The sequence below is a fragment of the Scylla paramamosain genome, chromosome 9, assembly GCF_035594125.1.
Source record: "Scylla paramamosain isolate STU-SP2022 chromosome 9, ASM3559412v1, whole genome shotgun sequence".
NCBI lineage: Eukaryota > Metazoa > Arthropoda > Malacostraca > Decapoda > Portunidae > Scylla > Scylla paramamosain.
The window spans coordinates 10,770,001-10,780,000 of NC_087159.1; the positions used below are offsets into that span (position 1 = coordinate 10,770,001).

A 10,000-nucleotide genomic window follows, 5' to 3' on the forward strand; every position below is an offset into this window, starting at 1 on the left:
TACACACACACACACACACACACACACTGACATTCTCTCTCTCTCTCTCTCTCTCTCTCTCTCTCTCTCTCTCTCTCTCTCTCTCTCTCTCTCTCTCTCTCTCTCTCTCTCTGCGGCCACCGTACCTGCAACAAAGGAAACAATCTCGTTAGGAAGGAGGGGACTTCATTTCCGCTTCTACACAACTTAAAAAATAATAACAAAAATAAATAGAATGACAATAGGTACACCCAAATATGGCCACACGAAAAACGGAAAAGAAAACGGAGAAGACACTCAGATAGCAACGATAACGAAAACAAACAAACAAACAAAAAATAACACTAACAATAAAAATAACAACAATAACAACGTCAAGAATAATAATACCACTAGAAGGTCTCTTGGCCCCAATAAGTACACACAACTACTACAACACACGTCAATAGTGCACGGGGGGAGGGGGCAGTGCGAGGGAGAGAGTGAGAGGGAGTGGGGTGCGGAGTGCAAGGTGGCGGCGGTGGCGGTGGTGGTGGTGAGAGACAGATGGGTAACGGCACCAAAACACTCCAAGCAATGGTGCCTAAGGGTGGCTCAGAGGAGGGGGGTGTACTGTATAGGGAGCTTAAACCCTTTGAAGGCAGCCAGGAGTCGTGCATAGTGTGGTGGTGGTGGTGGTGGTGGTGGTGGTGGTGGTGGTGGTGAAGGTTAAGAGAACGTAAAATCAATAGTAAAAATAGTTGTAAAAGGTGGTTGAACTAGTGGTTATGATAGTGAAAGGTGGTGTAGCTAGTGATAATGATAGTGAAGATGTTGCAGCAGCTGATGATAGTAGTAAAGGGTGGTAAAATTTGTAATAATAGTAGTAGTAATGATGGTTGTTGAAGTAAGGGTGATGTTATCGTGGAGGAGGAGGAGGAGGAGGAGGAGGAGGAGGAGGAGGAGGAGGAGGAGGAGGAGGAGGGAGGAAAGCAGTTCGTGTCGTGGAGGTGCAAGAATTAAGGCAGTTGAGGAGGTGGTGGTGATGGTGGTGGTGGTGGTGGTGGTGGTGGTGGTGGTGGTGGCGGCGGCGATAGCAGTAATAATGCAGATTTATGTAAAGACTAAGAATGCAATAACAGTAATTTTGCCGAGGAAGAGAGAAAAATAAGAAAGAGAAAAGAAAAAAAAAATAAGAACCAGCAAGAAAAAAAAATATGGCGGTACTAGACACAGGAGCACGAAGGGGGAAAAACACGAAACAAAAAAAATAAAAATAATGAAGTAGAACAGTAAAAAAAAAGAGCTGGTACAAATCAAAGGTGCACAAACTAAGACAATGCCGGTAATAGTGGCGGCAGCAGTGGTGGTGGTGGTGGTGGTGGTGGTAGCAACACTTCGAGCACACGAGCACAGAGCCTCAAGCATCACAACCACTACAACACTTCGAGCACACGGAGCAGCATCCTCCCCTTCACCTTCCCTTCCTCTTACCGTTCTCACAGGTCGCTCCCTTGACGAAGTAGGTGTTCCAGTAACCCCACGCCATGACGGGGGCGGAGGCGCGGGGTTTGGGGGGAAGGGACAGGGAAATGGGAGAGGGGAGGAGGAGGAGGAGGAGGAGGAGGAGGAGGAGGAGGAGGAGGAGGAGGAGGAGGAGGAGGAGAAAGAGGCTGACGAAGAGGAATTATGGGAGGAACGATGGGAAGTGAGGAAATATGTGGAGTATTAGGAGAGAGAGAGAGAGAGAGAGAGAGAGAGAGAGAGAGAGAGAGAGAGAGAGAGAGAGAGAGAGAGAGAGAGAGAGAGAGAGAGAGAGAGAGAGAGAGAGAGAGAGAGAGAGAGAGAGAGAGAGAGAAACGGTAGTAGTAGTAGTAGTAGTAGTAGTAGTAGTAGTAGTAGTAGTAGTAGTAGTAGTAGTAGTAGTAGTAGTAGTAGTAGTAGTAGTAGTAGTAGTAGTAGTAACGGCAGCGATTGTCCTTACACCTGTCACACGGAACAAGAGGCCGAACACGCAAGGGGGAGAGAGAGAGAGAGAGAGAGAGAGAGAGAGAGAGAGAGAGAGAGAGAGAGAGAGAGAGAGAGAGAGAGAGAGAGAGAGAGAGAGAGAGAGAGAGAGAGAGAGAGAGAGAGAGTAAAGGAGTGAGAGTGGAAGGTATATATGGAGGAAACCGTCCTTACACCAACACCAATAGTATATCTCTTCTCCTCCTCCTCCTCCTCCTCTTCCTTCTCTCCTCTGCTCCTGCTCCTCACGGCCTTTCTAATCCAGCCATGGCAGCCTCAGCGATTATCAAACAAGAGCCACAACACTGACAAACACAACCATCACCACTAGAATGCTTATCACCACACTTTCCCATCATGTTCACGTTTTCTTTACCCTCACTCGATCTTGCTTTTCTCTCCTTACTTTTTATCTCCCTCTCTCTCTCTCTCTTACTCCTGTTCTGGGTGACGTAAATAAGAGTTCTTTTTTTATATTTCGTCTGTCTCTCTTGATCTCCAAGTTTCTGTCCTCTTTTTTCTGCCTGCCTCTATCTTTTTCTCCCTCTCTCTCTATGCAAGTTGGTCCGGAAACTTCACACAAGAGGTGGCGGTGGTCGTGGCGGTGGTCGTGGCAGTGGTCGTGGCGAAGGCGTCTTGGCAAGTCCCACTACTGAAGGAGGGAAGATGGTACGAACACAAACTCCTTCGTTTCTTTACTTCTTTCCTTTTTCTCTTAGGTTTCTTTTTGGTTTTTCTTTCCCTGAGTTTATCCGAAGCCTGGTGGTTTTAGGGAGGACAGGGAGTAAGTGGAGGGGAGAGTGAGAGGGGAGGGAGTAACTGTGGGTTGAGTGGATAGCGAAATGGTTGAGTATGAGAGTGTATGAGTGTGTGTGTGTGTGTGCGTTAGGGATTAACAGGTAAAGGGGTAGCGAGGAGGGAAGGGAGCGAAAGAAGGAAAGGAGAGTGAATGAATGAATGAATGAATGAAAGTAAAGTGGAGAGCAGAAAGCGTAGGAGTTGAGGGGGAAAGTGGATTAAATGGAAGGGAGAGGTAAAGAGAGAGAGAGAGAGAGAGAGAGAGAGAAAAAAAAAAAAGAAAGAGGATAAATGGACGGGGAAGAGGAAAGAATAGAGGAGGGAAGGAGAGTGAATGAACAAAAAGTAAAGGGGGGAAGAGGACTTGAGGAGATACTGCAATGAATGAAAGGGATAGGAAAAAAAAGAAAAAAAAAGAAATGTGGAGGAATGGAGGGAGAAAGGGAATGAACAGAGGAGGGAAGGGAAAATAAGAGGTGGAAAAAAGAAAAAAGAAAGTAGAAAGAAGAGGACTTAAGGGGAAAATGAAATGAATGAAAGGGAGAGATAAAGAAAAAAGAAAAGAAAAGTGAAGGAACGGAGGGAGAAGGAGAGTGAACAGTGGAGCGAAGGGGAGAGAATGGATGGAGGAAAAAAAGAGTAAGTGGAAAGAAGGTATGAGGGGAAAGTGGAATGAATGAAAGGGGTGGCAAAAAAAACGAATAAAAGAGGGGAAAAGAAGGGGAAAACATTCATGAGAGAGAGAGAGAGAGAGAGAGAGAGAGAGAGAGAGAGAGAGAGAGAGAGAGAGAGAGAGAGAGAGAGAGAGAGAGAGAGAGAGAGAGAGAGAGAGAGAGAGAGAGAGAGAGAGAGAGAGAGAGAAGCCGAGGAAAAGAAGAAATAATGCAAAGTAGGGAGGGACAGAACAAAAATGAAGGGAAAAGGAAATAAGTGGAAAAAAATAGAAAATAAACATGAGACAAAAAAAAAATAAAGTTGGAAGGAACGAAACTGTCCAGGTCTAAACAACGAAAAAAAAAAAAGTGAAGATTAAAAAGAAAAAAAAAAACTGCTTCTCCTGCTAAATGACTGGGATTCGAACCCACAACCATCACATTACGAATCACAAGCTTTTATTTCACGGCACGACAGCACGAGAGGAGGAGAGAGAGGAATAAAGAGAGTGAGAGAGGAGGGAAAGGAAAGGAAAGACGAAGAGGGAGGGAGGAAGGGAGGGAGGAAGAGTGTAGCGTGAGTGAGAAAAGAAGGGAAGAAGAGAAGGGGGCGTGAACACGAAGGAGGGAAGAGAGAGGTTTATGAGGAAAGGATGATAATGGAAGATTAGTGTGTGTGTGTGTGTGTGTGTGTGTGTGTGTGTGTGTGTGTGTGTGTGTGTGTGTGTGTGTGTGTGTGTGTGTGTGTGTGGAAAAATGAGAGCCACCACACGCTAAACCGTAAATTTAATCTGATACCACAATAATTTACAAACCCTACATTTTTATCTCTTTTTCATTATAATTGGTTTGGACACGAAAACCCGGGACTGATTTCATTACGAGCCATGACGTCACCACACACACCGGCAAACAGCAACAAACAACACCAGCAGCAACAAAGACAACAACAGCAACAATAACAGTAACAATAACAAGATGAGGAAGCAAACTACACGAAACGTTATTATTATCATCATCATCAGTAGTAGTAGTAGTAGTAGTAGTAGTAGTAGTATAATCAGTAATATTATTTTCATTACTATCATTATTACTTATCATCATCATCAGCAGCATTACTATCATCATCATTTCCTCTACCTGAGATCAAAGTTTTCATTTCTATTCACTCATCTCCCTTCACTCTATGGCTTTCAGATTTACTTTTCTCTCTACTTCACGTTTGCTCTCCTCCATCACCTGAGAGTGCAGCTCAACACAGACACACACACTACATTACCTTCCTACGAAGTTTGCCCTTCCTACGCGCTCCTCTTCCTGTTGCTATTTTCCTCCAAGTAGAATTATAATTACAATATCTCTCTCTCTCTCTCTCTCTCTCTCTCTCTCTCTCTCTCTCTCTCTCTCTCTCTCTCTCTCTCTCTCTCTCTCTCTCAGATAGATACTCCAAATGGTCTTCACTCCACAACACTTCCCTCCACCAATCCCTCCTTCCCTCCCTCTCTTTCCTCCTTGCCTCCCTCCCTGCAGTACGTCAATTCCCTCCTCTGCTTTCTTCTCTCCCCTATCATTATCTACACCTATAATTCCTACTTTATTGATTGCCCTCTCTCTCTCTCTCTCTCTCTCTCTCTCTCTCTCTCTCTCTCTCTCTCTCTCTCTCTCTCTCTCTCTCTTGAAAATATTCTCGCTTCGCTTTCTCAGCCTAATTTTTCGTCCTTCAAACTGATGTCGAAGGAAGACAGAGAAGGAAGAAATGAGAAAAAGGAGGAGGAGGAGGAGGAGGAGGAGAGGAAACAAACTAAATAATGAGGACAGTGACGGCAACAAGAAAGAGAATAACAAAGACGACAACAAGACGACGAAGAGAAAGACGAGGAAGAAGAAACATAGAAGAAGAAGAAGGAGGAGGAGGAGGAGGAGGAGGAGGAGGACAAGGACGAAATAAACAACCATGAGAAATACAATGAAAGAGGAAAATAACGAATACAAAAAAAAGAAAAGAAAGAAAGAAATGCGAGAGAATGCGAAGAGGAAAAAAACAAAATCGAGAACGAAAATGTAGTAGAGGAGGAGGAGGAGGAGGAGGAGGAGGAGGAGGAGGAGGAGGAAAGTGGCAGCAGGTAAAATGGAACAGACATCCACACACCCACCCACCCACCTACCTGTCCCCACCCAAACAAAATCCAAGTAGTTTTCCTCCACATCCACAAGACAACTTTCCCTTCGAGGAGAAACACAGCGAGGCAAATGTGTCGGAAACTTCACGCCCGCCATCCAAGTGTGTGAAATAAGAATAACAAAAAAAATAAGGTTAACGGTGGAATAAAAACATTAGTGTATTGATCTGTGGAATGTGGAAGAGGAGGAGGAAGAGGAGGAGGAGGAGGAGGAGGAGGAGGAGGAAGTTTAGCGAAGAGGTTTTTTAGAAGTTTTTATGAGTATGGTGATTGTCTCTTGATAACTGTGTCCCCTGCTCTCTCTCTCTCTCTCTCTCTCTCTCTCTCTCTCTCTCTCTCTCTCTCTCTCTCTCTCTCTCGCGTGCCGTGCTTGACAGAGGGCGTGTGAAATTTATAGCCTCGTCTGCGGTACGGAAAAAAAAATATAACTGCAGTAGTGGTGGTGTCAGCAGCAGCGGCAGTAGTAGAAGTAGTAGTAGTAGTAGTAGTAGTAGTAGTAGTACTAAAGGTAGTGGTGGTGGTGGTGGTGGTAAAACAGTACGTAGTAACAATAGCAAACTTTATCAAACAGACGGCATGTTATCTCATCACCAATTGTCCAGTAACTATATACGTACAACAGAGCACACACACACACACACACACACACACACACACACACACACACACACACACACACACACACACACACACACACACACACACACACATTCCCTCAGTTTTTACCACACACTCACCGCGTCATACATAAACACCCGAACGAGCCACGAAATGATCAGCTAACAGCATGAACGAATGAATGAGAGAGAGAGAGAGAGAGAGAGAGAGAGAGAGAGAGAGAGAGAGAGAGAGAGAGAGAGAGAGAGAGAGAGAGAGAGAGAGAGAGAGAGAGAGAGAGAGAGCAAACAAGACAAACTGACAGATAGGCGGAACAAACACAAGAGGACGGGCCAACAAGCTAGTGGGAATCTTAGCCAATCAGGGACAAGAATACCTGTGACGTCATGATGAATGGACCAATGAGGGAAGGTTAGGAGGGTTTTATGTGGTGCGTGAGCTGAAGGGAATTACCTGCAGGAGGAGGAGGAGGAGGAGGAGGGAAGGAAGAGAGGAAAAGAGGAAAGATGAGTGATGAAGGGAAGGAACCGTGTAATAAAAGAAGGAAAAATAAAGGAGCAGAAAACAAGTCAAAATAATGATGAAGCATGACAAGCTACGTTTAAAGGGACAACATTTATCTTTTACACACGAAAAGAAGAAAAAAAAAACATTCAAACAAATATATAACCATGACATTCTTTGATATACATTCTTTACTTTCTTCTTCCTCCTCCTCCTCCTCTTCCTCTTCCTCCTCCTCTATTTTTCCACTGCACGTTACACTGTTGTAGTCACCAGAAACAGAACCATAAGGGGGAAGAGAGGCACTGCTGTTTGTTCTTCCTCTGTGTTCCCTTATGTTCCTCCTCCTCCGTTGCTTACCAACGAGTAAGAGGCAAGAGTTTGAAGAGAAAAAACGAAAAGTGATCTAGATGTAAGAAAGGAAGGGAAGAGAAGGAAGGAAAAAGTAAAAAAAAAAAAAAGTAAGAAAACGTCAATAGCAGAGGAGGAGGAGGAGGAGGAGGAGGAGAGAAAGTCCCATGCAAAATCTAAGATGAAAAGGAAGAGATGAAGAAAGAGAAGCCTTAGGGATTAGATCTACCACTATTCTCTCTCTCTCTCTCTCTCTCTCTCTCTCTCTCTCTCTCTCTCTCTCTCTCTCTCTCTCTCTCTGCAAGCGTCTTCCGTTTTCAATTTCCCACACTCCGTTTTTCTTTCCTTTGTCGTCGCGTCAAACAGAAGGGCAAAACTTGTCCACCATTGTTTTCTGTCCAAACTGACTGACTGACTGACTGACTGACTGACTGACTGACTGACTGACTGACTGACTGACTGACTGACTGACTGACTGACCGAATAAATGAATGAATGAATGTATGAATGAATAACTGACGGAATGAATGACTGGCTGGCTGGCTGACTGACTGACTGAGAGACTGATGGACTGAAAGAATGAATGAATGAACTGTTGACTCACTAAATGAATGAATGAATGAATGAATGCCTGGCTAACTCACTGACTGACTGACTGACTGACTGACTGACTGACTGAATGAATGAATGAATAAATGAACAAAATTTCGACTGACTGACTGAATGAATGAACAAAATTTTGACTGATTGAGTGACTGACTGCAAGACCGCATCCAACGGCATGATATTTGGGGCAGGCCGTGACGTCATCAAAGTGGGCGGGGGTTAGTTCCTCCAAACTCGGCCACGTGACTTACAGGAATCGATGACTGACGAGTGACTTACATAACACGACACGATCAGTTAAGGAAGACGGATGATTTGCAATATTTCTAGTACATGATGCGCCTGAACCCAAGAGCCAAAGTTAGTCCCGTGCTGTATGTTTGTATTCAATGTGACAATATAAACAACTCGTCTTGACCCTTGTGCTGTTATGGTCGTCTTTGCTTGACAATTGCACTATAAAAAAAATAATAATCGCTTGCATGACACAGAAATAAGATACTGAAGTTTTTTTTTCTTTCTCTTAATGCTACAACAATTTAAGAGACCACAGAAGACAAGCATCAAGGAAGTTATAGATGATTGTGAGAAAAAGCAGTTACCAAGCAGTGAAAGCGATGAATACATGTAACCATAATCTGATCCCGTGACTGACTAGCGGCCATCAAGGAAATGACTGAAGAGACGCACTGACGCGCCACACACCCCGCCCGACACGCGACCTGAGGACCTGGAGTGAGTGATCGAACCGCAGTGACTCGACGCTGACTGACTGACACACCACAGACCTCGGCAGCAGCGACCTAGAGAAGTGACTGGTCGAGGTGCAGTTACTCAAGACTGACTGACTGACTGACTGACTGACTGACTGACTGACTGACTGACTGACCACAAACCTCAACGGCGACCTAGAGTAACTGATTGAGCAGCAGTGACTGACTCAACCGCAATGACTGAGCGACTGACTGACTGACTGACTGGCGAAACGAAGGAAAAAAAAAGTTAAGTTCTGAGGAAATCTGGAAGTGAGTTTGCATTTCCTTGACGTAAAGTTACGAGATGACGATGATGATGATGATGATGATGATGATGATGTGGAGGAGGAGGAGGAGGAGGAGGAATATGCTGAAACACAGAGGAGCAGATGCCAGAAGACATGTCGGTCAATGACGAGAAATTGCAGCAGGAGCACAAAGAGGAGAAGGAGGAGGAGGAGGAGGAGGAGGAGGAGGAGGAGGAGGAGGAGGAGGAGGAGGAGGAGTAAAGGGAAGACGAGGAGGAGAAAGAGGATTACAGGATAAGACGATGAAGTAGAGAAATAAGACTGAAGGAGAAGGAAAGAATGTGAGGTTGACGACGGAAAAGTAGTAACAATAATAACAACAACAACAACAACAACAACAACAACAACAACAACAACAACAACAACAAAGAAAAGAAAGAAAAAGAAAAAGAAAGAAAAAAAGATGAAAAGAAAGAACGAATTAAAGAAAGAGGCACAACAACAACAACAACAACAACAACAACAAGAGAAACGGACAGGAGAGAGACAGGAAAAAAAAAAAAAGCACAAGAGGACACGAAGCACAAGGAAGGAGAAATGTCGAGGAGGAGGAGGGGGAAAAAGAGGAGAGGAGAGGTGCAGGAGGAAAGGTAACGAAGGAGGACGGGAAGCAGCGAGGAAAAAAAGGCTAATGAAACACGGCGGGAAGTGGTTGAGAGGGAAAGTAATGGCCAAACAGCGCGGCACGGAAGGCACGGTGTTAATTAAAGGCAAGGTGCAAGCAGGTGATGGATTCCGCCACGCCGTCCACTGGAGCTACTTAAACCTACCTGACTTCCTAACCTAACCTATTCCAACTTAACCCAACCTAGCCGCCCACTGGAGCTGCTTAAACCTAACCTAACCTAACAACCTATCCAAACTCAATGCAACCTAACTTAACCTAACCTAATATAGCCTAACCTAACTTAACCTAACCTAACTTAACCTAATACAGCCTAACTTAACCTAACCTAACTTAACCTAACCTAACCTAACCCAACCTAACTTAACCTAACCTAACCTAACCAATGTAAAAGAACAAACAGAAATTAAAGAAGATTACGACATAAGTAAAACTATATAAACAAATAGATATACAAAATAAACACACACATAAAAATATAAAACAAGAATTAACTCAACAAAATATTCCAGCAAAGGAGCAAACAAACAAATTAAAGGTGATTATGCCCCGCACACCACATCAACAAATATAAGTAAATAGAGAAGTGGATAAAGAAAACAATCGACTCAACACAATAGTAAAGTAAAAAGAATAA

At 44.2% G+C, this 10,000-nt stretch overlaps 1 protein-coding gene across 5 annotated transcripts in view; it reads right to left on the reverse strand.

Moving 5' to 3' along the window:
- LOC135103567 (atypical protein kinase C-like) overlaps nt 1-10,000 on the reverse strand; it is a 100,991-nt gene that overhangs the window by 49,392 nt on the left and 41,599 nt on the right. The window contains exon 1 of one of the 5 annotated variants that reach the window (XM_064010009.1): nt 1,453-1,562. The exons of the other annotated variants lie outside the window; for them this stretch is intronic. Coding sequence (XP_063866079.1) covers nt 1,453-1,507 — 55 coding nt within the window. The 5' untranslated portion in view covers nt 1,508-1,562. Of the gene's footprint in view, nt 1-1,452; nt 1,563-10,000 lie in introns of those variants that run through there. 5 annotated transcript variants of the gene reach the window in all.